General features: G+C 41.8%; 1 protein-coding gene and 2 non-coding genes across 3 annotated transcripts; 2 read left to right on the top strand and 1 right to left on the bottom strand.

The window, feature by feature from the left end:
• Nucleotides 1-190: 190 nt before the first annotated feature.
• On the bottom strand, nucleotides 191-13,968 carry LOC101175696 (mitogen-activated protein kinase 11). Its single transcript, XM_004082845.4, has 12 exons — nucleotides 13,733-13,968; nucleotides 8,945-9,074; nucleotides 8,811-8,869; nucleotides 8,517-8,628; nucleotides 7,687-7,716; nucleotides 5,607-5,654; nucleotides 5,408-5,522; nucleotides 5,250-5,321; nucleotides 4,919-4,998; nucleotides 4,743-4,821; nucleotides 3,112-3,285; nucleotides 191-2,907 (listed from the first exon to the last, which is right to left on the bottom strand). The coding sequence occupies exons 1-12, from the start codon at nucleotides 13,843-13,845 to the stop codon at nucleotides 2,834-2,836; spliced, it is 1,086 nt and encodes a 361-aa protein (XP_004082893.1). The 5' UTR covers nucleotides 13,846-13,968; the 3' UTR covers nucleotides 191-2,833.
• An 806-nt stretch (nucleotides 13,969-14,774) lies between these two features.
• On the top strand, nucleotides 14,775-14,857 carry trnal-cag. Its single transcript has one exon. It is a non-coding gene; the product is annotated as a tRNA-Leu (tRNA).
• Nucleotides 14,858-16,089: 1,232 nt separating this feature from the next.
• Nucleotides 16,090-16,172, top strand: trnal-cag. The gene has a single exon. It is a non-coding gene; the product is annotated as a tRNA-Leu (tRNA).
• The last annotated feature ends 1,067 nt before the right edge of the window (nucleotides 16,173-17,239 follow it).

Here is a 17,239-nt window from a genome sequence, read left to right as displayed (position 1 = left end):
ATTTTTTAACATTGATAATCCTCCTTTTACTTCATGATTTTATTTTTCTGTAGTGAAAGTTTTGCTCACACCTCTGTTTATTGATGTGGGATTTTAGCAGATGGGATTGGGGTAGTAAAATGTCTTCAGTGTCCCAAAGGTAATATAGTATAACATATATGGATATAATTTACTAAGAAATGCTTTAGAATAGCATGATATTGGCCCTTTAATGAGTAATTGAACATTAATTGAAAATCAAACGGGAATCAAACATTCCATTTACGGCTTTTATATTAAACATGTATGAACGTCTAACTAAATACTTTAAGTTGAAACCTGCAAATCTATCTGCAGAAAAACAACATCATTTGCAAACTGAGAACCGACATTCATTTCAGAAACAGATTCACATGCCAACATATAGTCGTGTAACCACTGTAACATTCAGTGTGCAGTTCATTGCTAGTCATTTCCACCACATGTACAACATCGACAAGCACGCGATACTTTAACATTCAGAGCTCTAATAAACTCTTACCAGGACACTTCGGATGCACTTGAATATTAAATAATCATTTTTTTGCTTTTGTAAACAGACAACTCACACACAAGGCTACATGTAGCATTCTAGGAGAAAACAACGCCGAAAAAAAACAAACCTCACAATCTTCAAGAACTATTCGGCTACTAGGGAGTGAATTTATTATTCAGTTAAAGTAAATTCATAGTAAAGTTAAACTTAACTTTATGAGTTCAAACTTCAGAGCTCAAACTTAATTAGCATAACAGAAAAAATGCTAATTTTGATATCAACCTGTTACACAAATCCAAAATGTTTAAGTTCACTTCTTACAGAATGTCTAAATAATTAAACCTCTAAATGTGCTTAAATATGTGTTGTGCTAAATTATAGTTTATCATGAATGCTGCTTGGATTATAGGTTAGTGTGTAGAGTTAGCATGTTGGCTAACCACTTGCTAGCTAAAATCCTCCTTCAAAACCTGAGATAATTGGAGCAGTTTACTCAAGAGAGGTTGGCCAGAATACTTATTAATGCGCACAGAATGCCAAATATGGAGCTGTGGGACTATCACCCCATTTTAATTGGTTGTTTTTCTTTAATGGTTCTCTTTCACAACGATTCAAAAGCAGTTGCCACTATGTACATTTTGTGCATTTTCCAAATTTAAAATGCTGGTCTTTTGTGATACATGCGTGATATTCGTAATTCATTAGTGTTTCTAGCATATGTCAATATGCACAGATGTCCATCGAGGGTTTCGGCTGACGGGTCTTTACGTAAATTCGGTTTGGATATGATCAACATGTTTGGTCGGTTAAATTACACAGTTTGTGCATATTTTTTGCACATTTATTACAGAAGTCTTGGACAATGGTGCGAGATTTTTGCGAAATGCATGCATGTACCACTGATTTATAACTTTAATATCGTGTATACGTAGCACATATCCCGATAAAATGACATAATTGACACACAAATTTTGGGTCAGATTTGGCTTTTACGTAGTTCTACGTTTTCTTTGCTCGGTTTATTCGTACGTCTTCCGTGGTTTTTAACGTGGTACATGAATGAAAATTTCACGTACAGACCACAAATATTTTCACTTTTTACACATATATTCATGTTTGACCAATTTTTATCCGTGCAATATGCACTAAATGTACATATAGGCTGTGTGAGACGGCCTTAACAGAACAGTATCAACAATTTTGTCCCTGTCTGTGGCAAACACTTGACCTTTCTCTTGATCTTCATCCGGTTTTCTTTGGGATAACAATGCTACATAACATTTGTAGTAACTTGAGAAAGAACAAGCAGGTTGTTGTTGTTTTTCCAAATGGCCACACAATGTCACCTAGTATGAGTCACCAGCCTGTGGTTTTTGGTCAGTTCCTGCTTTATTAAAGTTATGTAAGACTATTTGATTCCAGCATTAGATACCCTCATAGAACACCTCTGGATTTCTTGAACCCTCATTTTTGTAAACAAATTTGATGTTAAAGCAAAAATGGTTTCTGACAAAGCCAACAAGTTCCTGATCATCAAGCTTCTCCAGTAACTAAACCTCAAGCAGAAGAATAATATTAACAAAAGCCTTAAATCCAGACACTCTGTCTGGAATACCGGTGATTGATTAGCTTGAGCATAAATAGCAGAGTTTGGGATTTTATTTTGTAGGCAGCAGCGAATGCATTAGGTAGTTTGTGTACATGTACGAAATCATAGTCTGTACATGAGTTTGGTCCATTTTCCTTTAGCGTCCGTCTCTTTCCTTCATAATAGTGTTTTATAACACTTAGTGAATGTTTTATTATTGTGATACATGTACCAGTAGTATGCTGAAACAGTTAAATGCACTAGTCATGCATCAGCAGTAGGCAAGCTAAGCTGATTCTCTGTGATGTGAGATGGCGTTGCTGTGAGCCTTTAAATATGAGTTAGCGTTTATGATGGTGAAAAGGAAATACAAAATTTCCCTGTTGCTTTGAAAAGCTAGGAGTGCATTTTTATCATACTTCCCTTCTTTCACTTGTTTTACACAGCTGCCTTATATTTCTCCCCTTATATGAATCCTCACATGTCCCTGATGTTGGCTGGTTCCTCTTTTTCCGTCTCTGAGGGGAAACACAACAGGATGCTAGTGTCTGCGGGGCAGAGGTCCTTGATTCTGAAATCCATCCTCTATTTATCTGATCCCACATGGACCTTTGCTCCGTGATGCTTCAATCAAGTCAACTCAGTTCAAGACAGGCATCTCCAAAGTCTTTCTTTCGTTCTCTAAGTACGTGAGGTCCTTCTTCAGGTGGAGAATAAGGCAAAGCTGAAGTTCACTGCTCCACCTGAAGGCTGTCCGTCTTGCTGCCAGATGTTTTAAAGCTGTTTACTTCTTCAAACACCAACTCTATAAATTAATATGAGAGAAAAAAGACATTGTTCAGCACATGAAAAAGTCATAATTGGTAGGGTGTCAAAAACCCCAACTGAACCCATACTGTGACACAATCCAGGCTTAGTCATCATTACCCAATGTGATGCTTCCACAGCCTAACTCATGTCTTTCACTTCCTTTTAAAACCAACAAGAACAAAATCCTTTTCGAGTTCACCTTTCCATTCTTCCAAAGTTCGGTCCTTGCTCTCCGGCGTTTGGTCGTAAGGTGGAGCCTCTGGTTCATCGTCTGGATCGTGGTACTGGGAGAAGTAGGGGTGGGACAGGGCTTCACTAGCCGAGATCCTCCCATCGCAATCCAGAACCAGCATGCGCTTTAGTAGATCAACGGCTAACGCAGAGACAAACACAGAGGTTGGAAAGAGCTTGTAATAACTAGAGGCTTTAAGTCAAACCTCTACATAAATGATAATCGATCCTGGTTCCTAAGAGTCTTCTTTCTGCTTTTTTTTCAGCTTTTCCCACCATGCTAACTAGATGTTTCTCCCTGTGTTGAGTGTAATGGCTTCTTCTACAATAGTGTAATGTTTAGTTGTTCTAGATAACGTCACAGAGCTGCTTTAGGAAGCCGAACAGGTTTTGTCTGTAACAGTTGAGGCTGATTTCCACCGGTCCTCTGCGGTGCGTCTCAAACACAGAAAAACAGAACATTCATAAATCAATCTGAATGTTTACATCGCCTCCGCCATGTCTGCGTCTCACATCCGTCCCTCTGCACCGCAAGCTTTACGCAAAATTTTTATTTTCAGTCTGTTGACGTATCAATGTAGCAGCAAAACGCTGGAAAAACAGGAAACAGGTAATTTTTAACAAACTTCTGTTGTACTTTTCAAATAAAACTTTATAACATTTTATTTTAGATTAAAGGTGACGTGCCCACACGATAACACATGTTAATACCGCAGAAAACACTGGCGTCCATTTTCGTCCATTTTGGATGACAAATGTAAACTAACTGACGGTCGTCCCAACGCAACGCAATGGAGATGCGCCGCGGACGGACCAGAGTCAATCTGGGGTAAGACATGAGGATGTTCTAGCTGGTTGACGCTAACGACAAAAATGTTAGCAGCAAAGCTCATTGTGCTAAAATATGTTTAAAAACCTTTTGCTTGACCCCAAGGGGGTGTCTCAAAAGTCACAACTCTTTTAGTTCTGCAATGCTGGAGTGCGTTTTTAGATTGTACACAAAGTCTTGAATAGTCTGCTCCCGTGGGTGTTGTGTGAACTGACTTCCATAATTTCACCAACAATTGCGCAAAAACAGCTAGCTGCAGTGCTAGTCTTGAGGATAAGTTGAAGACTTACACCCAAACACAAAATTATGTCTGCCACAACTCTTAACCCGGGTCAAATTTGTTGCTAGATGCTTATTGAAAGAGTGTTCAAACACCTGACACCCCTGACGTTAATTTGTGTGAGGAAAAGCTGTCGCTAACCTAAAAAACTCGACAAAATTCTTGGTAATCGCCTCTCCATGTCTGGGTTCATGAGATTATCCATTGATAACATCGTCAACAAGCCACCATTGAAGGTGAGCTTCTAACTGGCTTATAAGATGCACATTTTCCCCAAAATTCAGATATTCATGTCTGGATAATTCGTGTTGTATGCTAACATTTTTGATGTTTTTGAAGCTCAGCGCTCCCAAGGCTTAAATTCTACTGTTTGTCTGTATATTAACTTAACATTGAAACTAAACAGTCCTGATGCACAGAATAAACTAAAGACCAACCATTGGAACCCAACTAAAATGGTTGAAAATGACATTTGTGGGACATCACCCACCCAGGGGGTTTGCCCCTCTGAAGATCTTTGCCAGGTCTTGCTGGGGCATGAAGGGCAGGGACTGGATGTATTTCTGCGCCTGCAAATACCAAATTTCACAGAGTATCAGCTTTCAGTCCCTCTCACAACACAAAAGGATCAATCTGTTTTCATCTACAAAAACCGTCACTTCTCACATGTTCAGAGCAGATCTTCTTCAGAAGGTCTGGTGTAGGAGTACCAACCACCTCCATGATTCTCTTCAGCTGATCAATGTCTTAGAGAGCAAAGGTTAAGAGATTCAAACTCATCATAAAACCATAAAATCCATCAAAAGTCAAGTCAAATCTGTCTTTCTAGGTTGCATCTCTACATTGCACCAATTGTTTCTGTCTTGCAGCTTCGGCACAGGAATGATAGCAATGCGAGGTCTTGATTCAGGGACGCTTCACTGACTGGAAGATTCCACATTCTGCAGTAAAAAAGCTAAAAACCATTGTGAACGCGAGCCAGCACCATAAAGGATACAGTCCGTTCCGGGAAAGAGGACCTTCCCTTTCAGCAGCTCTCCCATAATGCAACCCACAGACCAAATATCAACTGAAACAGAAACACAGAGGGTTTCATTTTGCAGCCGTTGATGGACTTTGCCTCTGAGGTGTCGTCTGAATTCACGGCAAAATCACCGTTCTGGTTGTAGTGCATCCAGTTCAGCATGATCTCAGGCGCTCGATACCAGCGAGTCGCCACGTACCCGGTCATCTCGTCGTCCGTCTGTCTGGCTAACCCAAAGTCAAGGATCTGTTTTTGAAAGATTTTTATAAATAAATACAAAAAACCTTCAGTGGGAGGAATTTGTTGCTTCAAACTGAAGGCCGGTCTTACCCTCAGCTCACAGTCTTCATTTACTGCAACATTACTGGGTTTGAGGTCCTGAGAGGAAAGTTAAGATAAGACAAAAGGAATGAAAAACAACACAAGTTCAGTTCCTATTCTCTTTTAACATGTGGTGAATGAAAATTGGGATAAACAACACGGCTTTAACCCTTTAACAGTGGAGTTGTTGGTGGCGATACCTAAATAACTCACTCTGTGATCTCCTGTAACTCCTGGACCGTTTATGCCATCAGCTGATTTTATTTATGAGACATTATTATATTATTATTAGTCTGTAAAACTCCTCACTACATATTTTCTTCACTTTTCTCAGACAGACATGAACTTTTGAACAAAATTTCATAGAAAAACTGTCCAGTTTAATAGAATGAAAACAAAGATCTGATCGCGATCTAAGATCTATGTAGATTTGGAGAGCTGAATGCATTCTGTAGAGGAGATACGGCACAGTGGACGTTGATGGACAATGGTCTACAGCCAATCAGAGCACAGAACACAATGCACTGTGAAAATTAAGGAATGCAAAATGGCACTAATAAAAACCGCAAAAGTTGAACTACATTATAGCCACTGGACTTCGGGTATGGTAAATGGCGTATACTAATATAGGGCTTTACTACCTACAAGGCCCAAAGCGCTTTACACTCACACACACAGTCACACACACATTCACACACTGGTGGCGGCTCCGCTGCCAAACACTGGCACCAACCTCCCACCAGAGGTAATGTGGGGTTCAGTGTCTTGCCCAAGGATTTTGACTAATGGGCAAGGCGGGAATCGAACCTCCAATATTATGATCATGGGTCGACCGCCCTACCGCTGCACCACGGCTGCCCCATGATGTATGGATGAGCACTGTAAAACCATAGGTTTATAGCAACAGGTAAATAAATAAACCTTCTTTGGAAATCTGTACTTTTTGATGTAGTAATGCGTCCGTTCAGTAGTTCAATTTTTTACCCTTTTCCTTTCTCTTGTTTTTCTATCTAAGCTAGCTCCAGGAGTAAAACCCTGCTCGTCCATAACGTTATGTTAGCTTGCATTTTTTATTGGTTAGATGACTCCACAATGGTGCCAGTTTCCAGTTACTTTTAAAAGAGATACATCTAATGCAGGGAGAGTCCATTTGGGTAGTTCCATCCGGGGATCTACAAACTGCTTTTTCAAAGAAACCAAATAATAAGCAGCTATGGTGGAATGCAGGTAAAATCAGCAGCCAATCATCTCCCCGTTTGCTGAATGAGTGGTTTCTTTGGGTCGTGGAGCGTCTGTGTGGAGCAGTGAGGATATCTGGTTTCTTATTTAGTTGTCTAAATAAATGTCTTGTTGGACGTTGGTGAAAACCACTGACTGTAAATGAGAACTGGACAGAGTGACTGTGATGTCACCCATAGAAAACGACTTACTTCCAACAGAATAAAGTCAATTTGGTCATGATTTCTTTGTTGAAATTGTCAGTTAGCAGTGATTGCTCCAAGTGCATCCGAGTCAACATTTCAATGGCAACCACTCTTGCCAATCAGCAGTGAGCATGTTGGAAGGCCACACCCCCTACCACCTGAAAGCGGGCTTGGGAGAATCTGTCAATCAAACGTTTTGAACATTTGACATGAGATTGTCTGCTTTTACTGAGGCATCTGATTGATCAGTTTATAACTTGAATAACTTGAACAACAGGAAAAAATATCTTGGGGGGGGGGGGGGGGGTTGTATCAGAGTAGGAATGATTACTCTGATAAAAAGAATGACTGAGTACTAGCTGTTTATTTCTCTATGCAAGTCCTTTAAAAATGCTCATGGGATTTTGGCTTCTTGGGAACCAGCGCGTACTTCCTGTTTGAAACGCGAGGGGTCACTCAGTCCAGTTCTTGGATACAGTCAATGGTGAAAACCCTACAGGACTTTAGAAAGGAGTTTAAAGTGGGTCAAGTTCAAACTGCTAACAGAGACGGAAGATGCTGATGACTGCAATAAAGGACAAAATGTGAACTGGGTCGACAGAATGCATCCATTTTTTTCAGTCGTTGGTCAAAACTGCAACAAGTGAGGAAAAAGATGCACTCACTCTGTGGATCAGTCCTGCCGAGTGGATGTACTGTCCAACAGGCGAGTGGGCGGGGCCAGAGGGCGGGGGCAGGGGAAAGGGGAGGACAGAGAGGAGGCAGAGGTCAAGGGAGCATCTTAGCACATTAGCTCCTGCTAAAAGAAGGCTGCTTTTGTCTTCTCCATGGTAACCAAGCAGCTGGACCCATTCATGAATTCCAGCAGAGGGGTTTCTGAGAGGCTTCAATGAAATTCAACACCGTCTTCTAGATGGTAGTATCAAGACTTAAACCAAAAAAGTGACCTAACTTAGTTAGCTATTGGTCCTAAAACATCTCATTCTAAGTTTTAATCTTTATAATATCGTGTATTCTGCATAAATAATTGTTATTGTCCTAGAAATCAGCATTATTTTAGATTTAAAAAAACAATAAAATCAATCTTTATTTACAAACGCTAATTCATCAAATCAACAACACAGTTTTCTATTAAAGCCATTTTTGAGACTTTTAAAGCAAAAATCTGCTTTTCTCTTAGTCGCTAATATTAAAGAAATATCCTTTTATGAAGAAAAGTTCCATTTCTGCAAATCATACAATGTGAAAACAGTTTTATAGTACATTCTAATAAAATTTATCATTTTAAAATTGGCAATTGGATTTTAAAAACCAAAAAGTATAGAAGTATAGAAATGTTAAAATTAGATTAAATATTTAATCTAATCCTGTTGAAAACAGATTCTGGTTTAGAAATAATCTACTTTATCATTTTTGGCCACAATAACACTATGGGTCAGAGAAAATGCACCAAACATATTTTTAAAGACAGGAAATACAACTTTTTGTACCTTACCTTAAGCCCGCGGAGCAGCTGGTAAATCAAGAACTGCACGTGCTCGTCAGAAAGCCTTTGAAACTTGACGATGTTGTTGAGGTCCGCACCCATCAGGTTCGTCACCAGGTAGCTGCAGAGTTAAGACAGGAGGCTCCAGTGAGGGCTGGGGGAGGATTTGGGCGCGTTTCAGAGGATCTGGTCATGCTGCCATGGCAACCATCGCCCATCTCTGCAGGCCTTCATCGCCCTAAGGTTGCTTCCATATGCAGCCCCTTAATAAGTCCGTTTATTGGTAAAGAAAAACAGACGTACAGCTCGTTGAAGTCCTCTAAGGTTGCAGCAGGAGTGAAGACGTCCAGCAGCCCGATAACCTGCAGAGGCAGACAGCGATCAATAACGGCGCCCGAGCATCTGCGTCTCTCGGCGCTCTAAAAGGCAGCACTGACGTTCTCGTGTTTCATGTGCTTGAGCAGCCTGAGCTCGCGGTACGAGCGGCGGCCGTGGATGAGGGACTGGAAAGGCCTGGAGAGCTTCTTCACGGCGACCTTTTGCCTCAGGACCACGTCGTACGCCGAGCTGGAGAGGAAAACCAAGACAGACAGGATGGAGACGAGCTGACTGAGACGGACGGAAAGAGGAGAAAGGAGAACCTCCTTTGAGATGGAAATGTCTCGGCCGCTTCCTTTGTGAGGTCTTTTCAGCCTCGCCGCCGTTGCTACAATTCTGAGTTTAATGATATTTAATAAATAAAAGAGAAGAGCCGAAGGGAAAGATGAGACTGATAAGGAGCAGAACAGCTGATTAAATCAAGTTCCCTTCTGATGGATGTGGTTTCTACCAAATGATGTGTGTTTCCTGTTTGTGTGGTCCTTCAGGCTGAAATCACCTGCTGGCGGTCCGGATGTCCCTTCCAGGCTCTGGCCAGCCCCCCCCCCCCCCCCCCCCCCCCACACACACACACACCCTCCAACTCAGCGGAGAAGAGGCATCGATTTCTTTCTCCCCATTTATCTCACTGTTTTCTGTCCTAATAACTCCTCCGTCTCCGGATCACATTTCAAACCCGAGGAAACAAAGAGGAGAAGCTGAAATCAGAAATGACGCTTATCTACAGAAGAGATCTCAGTTGTAAATATTTTTAGAAATGGAGGTGGATTTCTCCTGTTTTCTGCATCGGGTTATTCTTGAGTGAGCCTCTGCTGTCTGTTAGCCTTTATTCATAACTCCTATGTAGAATGAAAATCTCTCAGAAGTTTAGAACAAACAAGATAAAAAACAGACTTACCTCAAACACTTTTTTAGTAATCTATCGATGTTTATGGATTTTATAGATGTATATTTATATATATTTTTCCTGATGCGGTTTTGTTGTAATGCAATATCTATCCGTCCATCTGTCTAACTATCTAGTTACCTGGCTAGATAGTTAGCAATCATCCATCCATCATCCATCCATCTTTGTATATTATGTAACGTCTTCTATCAGAAAACAGGCATTTAAATAACGTGCTAACTTCAGACCGGAGAGTCCAAACCTTCTGGATCCTCCGTGGAAAAGCCGTTGTCACCTTAAACATTGTTAACTCACTCTTGGCAGCAACAACTGTAGTCAAGTGTTTGTCACAACTGTCAGTAAATCCGCTTCCTATCTTGGTTGGTTCCAGACATCTAAACGGATTTATCACAGACCCATTTGAGCTTTTTCCTGTGGAAACTTCCTATTTATACAGGAAGTTCGTTTACAAAGGAAGATGACATTGGAAAACACTTAAATGTGTAAACTTCCCGTTTCTGGTGAATAAACTGGATCTTGGTCAGACTGTAACCCAAACTTTTGATTGAGGCCAAACCAAATCTTCCTGAAGAGTTGAAACTCTTCGTTTTTAAGGTGGACTTGATAGTGTGCTTTAGGTAACTGATGTTTGGAGATTTTCCATCAGGATTTTGAATTTTAGGATTAATTATGACAGAATATTTTTCTTGTTGAGCTGCTCCCTGACTATTACATTACCTGCGTCACGCTGATCAGCGGAGGCGTGGTCGTCTCGCTGTCTCCTGGAGTGCGCAGCGTCTCACACGTGATCACGCCGTAAATGCAGGCGGGGCGGGTTACCAGCTGAACTCAATTGAGGTAATCGGCACTTAAACTGGGGACAGTTTAAAAAGATTTTTGCCATTTGATCCAACTGAGCTGGAGGACGGCAGCTTATCTGTTAACTCCAAGTGAAACTACTGTGTGGCTGGGCTACTGGTGAGCTCAACGCTGGACCTTTTACTGCTTGTCTCGTTGTATCGCGTAAACCAAAGTAAATCAATGTTGTACAATGTCCCAACTCAGAGTTTTTTGGTTGACAACCTGTTGGTTTCATTTTTTTGATCATTAATATACTTACCTGTTAAATTATTGCTCTGTTTCTGATTGCTTAAAGCTTTTTCACCTGCTATCAGCATTACTGCCACAACTGGTCAATAAACTTTTTTTTTCTCTTGAAGACTCCACCCATCCATTTTCTAAACCTACGTTATGCCTTTCAGGGTCACAGGGTTGCTGGAGCCTATCCGAGCCACTGTTGGGTGGAGGTGGGGTACACTCCGGATGGGTTGCACTCATTTTGTTGTATTTAAACTCTGACCTGGACTAAAGTCCGCCCTGTAGTGTGTCTGTGTTCTCCTGAAACCAAACTGCTACCAGTTCTGTCTGTTAAGTCCTTCATCCAATTCCTCAAATGTCCAACCAACAGTCCAAACGAGTGGAGGAGGACAAGGATAAAACTGCTTCGTCTTCTTTATAACTTTGGCTTTCAGTGGTTTTGGGTAAACCGTAAATCCGTCTGGACCTAAGCGTCCAAAATGCAATGGAAGGAGAAAGTTGAATAGACCTCCAGGCTGAATTATTCACAGATACTGACATGAGCGGTCTGAAAACTTTCTGAGGAGGCGGGTTGCTAAATTATTCAATGGATCTTGTATTCATGAGGCTTCCTGTTTTAGAGTTTCCCCTCTGCGGCTCTAAAGCCTCTCACCCGTCCGTCTTCTCGTCTGGTTCTTCTGCCCTCGGTGGAGAATCAGACTCTCCAACACAAGCCTGTGAGTTTGTGACGTTTGCTAGGAGAAGAAGCTCTTTGTGGGGAAAAGCATCAGAGCTGTCCTACAACAGGAACAGCACAACCCCCCAATCCTGACAATGCATGTATAGACACCCTTCACCCCCCCTTAACTGATCAAGTTCAGCCATGAGAAAGTCAACCACAATGCTGGGGGGGGGGGTCATTGGTACCAAATGAAAGAAGCATGCAGCTGTTGGAGCTCCCCCCACACTTTGAATGTCCCCTAATAGCTGATGAGTTTTTCTTTCTTTCTTTCTCCTCTTGGATGGATAGGATATATTTAGACTTCCTACTAAAGTTTGCGTTCTGCTTCTATTGCAGCTCCAAAAACAATGTGTTGTTCAGCTTCCAGTAAAAAATGTCTCACCGAAGAACAGCTGGGTTTCTCTTTGTGTTTCCAAGAATAAGTCGAGAATTTCAAAAGAAAACCATGCAGCTGCTCCATACGTCTGTAAGACATTTGTTCTTGCAGAATTGTGAGAAGAACAAAATTCCTTTTCTTACTTCTTAAGTGACACATTTAACAATATCAATGAATTAGGCGTAAGACTAAAGAGTTTTTCCTCCTCTTGTTTTTTTCTTCTAAACTGCAGGTTTGAGTGCAGACCCATGTGCAGCTGTTTCTAGGCGGTTAAGACCACCCTCGAAAGTGCAGTGTTAAAATAAGTCTAGTTTACTTTAAGTCCCTTTTTTTCCCAAGCTTTAACTCACAATTTTAAGAAAGAACAAAATAATTAAACCAAGCAAAACAAGTTACTATAAGTAGCATTTACAAGATTTAATAGAGTTTAAAACAAAACTGCAGCTTGTTTATAGTCTGGAAGACATTTGTTCTTGCATGCAGGATTGTGAGAAGAACAAAATTCTTTTTGGCTAAAACTTTTCTTACTTCTGAAGTGACACAGTGAACAATATCAGTTTATTACTGGGTAGACTTAAGAGTTTTCCTCCTCTTGTTTTTTTCAAATGTGCACGTATTTGGCATGAGACCACGCCCTCAAACAGGCTGCTGTATCCTGGCGGTTTAGACCCCCCTCAAAAGTGCAGTGTTAAAGTAAGTCTATTTTTATCTTTAATTGACCGTTTGAATACAAAAACACAAAAAATGGAAGAAAAAATATTAAACCAAGTTAAAAAATTAAATTATTTATGACAGTCCTATCATACAACTGTGAAACGCCAATTTATAAATTATTGTAGTTAAATTCTGTGGAGGTTAGATTTAGGAATAAGACAAACTAAAATTTACCCTGGAAAATTTTTAAATATGAACAAAATCCTGATTAAAAACTAAAAAAGTTTGTTTTTCCACAAAAAAAAGGTATCTCTTAGTGCAAATCTACTTGTAGCTTCGTGGATTATTCATCTTAAATCTTCTGAAATAAACAGTGTCACTTTATTACAGAAAGTTTCTTTGTTAAATGTGAATAATTAGTCACTTCAACCTATGAGACTTTCCTCAGAAAAATACATTTTTTTTACACAAACATCTGTTCAAAGGGGGAAAAAAAGCTACAAAAAGCCTCTTTTATGTAAACTGGCGGCTGCTTTTGATGAGTAACAGCTCAAATTGCTGCGCGGCTTAAAGCTTCACAGACAAGATCCAGATTATCTGGAGTGAAACCTGTCCGGCTGCACATGTGACCACACATCCATCAGGGGTCTCCCATTCCACCAAAGAGGCAGCTTTACCATCAACGGCCTCTTTGGATGATGCTGCCAGTAAGGGCAGGTTGTCACCAGGATGCATCGCCATGGCAACAGTATCCTCACGTTATGAACTCCCTATTTGCACCAGCTGCGTGATTGCACTGAGTTTGCAGACAGAGAGAAGGCTATCAACCCAAAGAGGGGGAGCATCTGCAGACTGGTTTATGAAGGGGGGGGGGTGCATCTGCGGATGCGGGGGACATTTCTAAACTGTGCGCGCAGGCGGAGGCAGGGGGGTGGGAAGGAAGATTCCTGCACTGACCGGACTTCCTCTTTCAAACGGGCACATTTGCTGTTGTTTTTTTATGAAAACGTATGAAAATGTCAGTGCCACAGGCAGCAAACAGCATCCACACACCAGAGCAGCCTCGCCCAGCGCGCGCACACACACGCGCGCGCTCACACACATACACTCACCACACGGATCCGTAGGCTCCGGAGCCCACCGGCGTCAGGTTCTGGTACCGCTCCGGAACCTCCCACACCGTCTTGTTTAGCTCCTGCCGGTAGAAGCCCTGTCTGGCAGACATTTCTTCGCCTTGGCTGAGCGACGGAGCGGGAAGAAAGTAGGAAAGAAGCGGAGGGATGGGCCGCCGTCTGCCGCCTGCGGAGGGGAGCCGCTGAATGCTGCACCGGCCTCTCACTGGCTGCCTCTGTGCCTGCGCACGCGCACGCATTCCCATCCCTTTTATGTGCAAATATGTTTGCATTTTTAAACCTGTCTTGACGTAAAAACATAACCTGGTCTTTACAATCTGTCATAAAAACTTTAAAACTACTACAATAAATATTTTTAAACTTTTATTTATTCTATAGTTGAGTCACAAAAACATGAAATCCAAAAACGTTTTTTTAATAAATTACATTAAATTAAATCTATATTTGAGTATGAATTTATGGATTTTCCACAAAACTACCAATCGATTAACCTTTTTTTTCAACCCAGAAACTCTCGCGGTTAAACAGACAGGACTGAAGGGGGCGCTCGTGAGCAAGAGGGTGCTCGCTGCTGCCGCGATGATAACATTAAAATAATATCAAAAATAAATAAATAAATAAATGAGGTTTTAGGATGTTTTTCTGTGGAAATATGACTCCACACAAAACAGAAAGAAATATATTTAAAATCTTATTTAAATAATGTTCCACTGAGTTGATATAAAAACGAATAGAAAACCAACGTTTTGCCTTTGGAAAGTTGTCATATTTATTGGTTTAAAATATATTTAAGTTAAAAAAAATTCACATTGGATGAAAAATACCTACGTTTTGCCTCTAGATGTTTGTCAGAAAACTGCACTTCCGCACATGCGCTTTGTGTGTCAAGGAGGGGAGAAGACCAAAAATGTTGGATCAAAATATTTAATAAGTGCTGCATGCAGCCGTAAGCCAGGCATAACTTAATCTTTCCCCTGTCTGGGAAGGTTCAAATAACAAGTTGGGTGGCACTTGCGCTCATGTCAGGATGGCCGAGCGGTCTAAGGCGCTGCGTTCAGGTCGCAGTCTCCCCTGGAGGCGTGGGTTCGAATCCCACTTCTGACAGATAAACTTTTGCTCTTTAAGTTTTTAAAGACTGTACTTGGAAACACGTATCCTTCCATGGTGGATCAGAAGAAACCGCCACGTTGTATGTTTGACCCATCGACTGTTTTTGGTTTTACCTGAAAGGGGGTGTCATAGTTTTTCACATCACCCGGCAGAGGGCAGCACAGAACACGTTTCCCTTCTCCGTGGAGGCTCTCGCATTCCATTCACATTTTCACGAGAGAGATTTTCCAGCTTTTCCAAAATGTTGCTGAAATGCGATGGACTTGAAAGTTCATCATCTCTGCTGGAAGCAAACATTGGTATGCTACTTCTGAAAAAAGATGAATGTTTTGTAGAAAATGTGTTTTCTAACACTTCTGTAGGGACGGATTGAATGTTCATTCTACACGTTCCTGGCTTAGACCTTCAAGGATGCAGCAGCAGGTGGCTGCTGCGCCTGCTGCGGCTGCTGCGGCTGCTGCGTCTGCGGCGGCTGCTGCGGCTGCTGCGGCTGCTGCGTCTGCGGCGGCTGCTGCGGCTGCTGCGGCTGCTGCGTCTGCGGCGGCTGCTGCGGCACAGTCTTTGTTCCACCTCACCAGTCAGTTTATCAGGAATGCTTGGAAATATTGGGGTCTGGCAGACGTCCATGAAGAAACCAAAAGATAGGTTCCTGGGAATGTGTGTAAAGAAGTTACTGTAATAGATTACTCTTACAATCATTTGTCCCATTTTGTGCCTTTCGGGAGCCTATCCCAGCCCCTCGTGGGTGAAGGTAGGGGACATCCTGGACAGGTTGCCAGTCTGTCACAGGGCCACGATCACAAAAGAGCAACGAGGGCCAGATTTGGTGAGGTGAATATTTGTGAGGGCCAGCCGTTTAGCCTGCTTTCTTAAAGCCCTTGTGACTCTAAATGCCAGTAAACTATTAAATGTAAATTTCATTCAATGGCATACTTTTGATGTCTTTATGTAGAACAGATAAACAGCTAAATGCATGTTTACTCAAATTACTGTGAATTTTACATCTAAAGACGGCATCATTCTTTCCCAGGTTGTTTGGCACAGTTAGCGCGTTTCGTCTGCGTCTTCATGTCAGTCAGTCTGCTGGACTATTAGGCAGATACAGGTGTGATGTATTTCACTGAAAAAACGACTCCAATTTCCACTTCACCCCTCAACTCAACCCACCGAGATACAAACTCCATTTGCTTTTCTTCAAATATCAGCTTTGGCGGCTAGCATAGCATGTCAGGATGGCCGAGCGGTCTAAGGCGCTGCGTTCAGGTCGCAGTCTCCTCTGGAGGCGTGGGTTCGAATCCCACTTCTGACAGTATTACTTTTTCCCCCGTTATCGTTCTGTAGCCCTTTTCTGTCGGCGAATGTTTTTATTTACCTCATGGCCGAAACGAAACCATTCCATTGTTTATTTATATCACCTTTTATATTAAAACATCATATATTCCACCCAGAAAGCTCACCAGTTGGACGTAGAGCACACATTCCCCTCTACTTTTCATTTGGGTGATCTTTATTTTTTGGAGGAAGATAGTTTAGACACCCAGTTCCATGAAGTTGTGTCTAGGTCAACACTAAGAATGTATTACCACATAACATTTTTTTAAATAATTACAATGTCTTGGCTTTCAACAGATTGGTTTCTGAAGAACCTGGCTCAATGTTTGCTTAAAAATGACAAATTCCCGGGATCGCAATGAGCTTCATCTAGTGTGGGTCCTCGTGAAGACCCTTCACGCCACTGCCCACCTATGTAGTCACAAGATGACCAAAGTCTGGGTCTCCCTGTGCCGGTCCCCAGCCCGGATAACAGGGTTGTGTCAGGAAGAGCGTCCTGCATAAAACCTCCACCGAACCACCAGCAAAAGCTGCGTCACTTTGAACAACGACAACATTTGTGTATTTGGCCGTCCTCCTCCGGGACAGGGGTGGCCGGCTCCCTGCCTTACTCTCTCCTGGACCAACCATGGGCTGGGTGGGGGGCTGCCTGTAGCTCGGGGCAGGTCTCCCTTGGGAACCCGCCTTCTTTTATCCCGTCCTATCCCCCCCTCTCTAACATCCCTCTCTCTCTTCTTCCCTCCTTTTCTTTTCCGACTGGACCAACAAGAAGAACGGTTGCAAATATAATTCAGATGAATAAAGTTTAGCGTGAATTACAAAAGGGGTTTGTTTAAATATACACCCAGTGTGTCAAAAGATTCAGAATCAGTGTTGTAAAAGTAAAATCTGTCCAACACCAGAGGCCTTCAGCTCAGCTGTTGGACAGGTTAAAGCGAGGTATGAATTTCTTTAGTGACGTTCCATATTTAGGCTTTTGATGCTAGTTTTTTTTTTCTTTTTTGGCTAAATTAAATTCTTTCTGCGTGTTTGTTGGCAAATGTT

The sequence above is a fragment of the Oryzias latipes genome, chromosome 23 (assembly GCF_002234675.1).
Source record: "Oryzias latipes chromosome 23, ASM223467v1".
In the NCBI taxonomy this organism is placed as follows: Eukaryota; Metazoa; Chordata; class Actinopteri; order Beloniformes; family Adrianichthyidae; genus Oryzias; species Oryzias latipes.
The sequence above is the reverse complement of the archived record's forward strand: the minus strand, read 5'-3'. Positions and strand labels throughout refer to the sequence as shown.

Excerpts from the sequence above, each read along its gene's own strand:
- LOC101175696 (XM_004082845.4), bottom strand. The coding sequence starts at position 13,845 with ATGTCTGCCAGACAGGGCTTCTACCGGCAGGAGCTAAACAAGACGGTG. Across the intron at positions 8,870-8,944 it reads AGCACATGAAACACGAGAAC|GTTATCGGGCTGCTGGACGT; the intron begins GTCAGTGCTGCC and ends CTGCCTCTGCAG. Across the intron at positions 8,629-8,810 it reads TTAGAGGACTTCAACGAGCT|CTACCTGGTGACGAACCTGA; the intron begins GTACGTCTGTTT and ends TTAACTCTGCAG.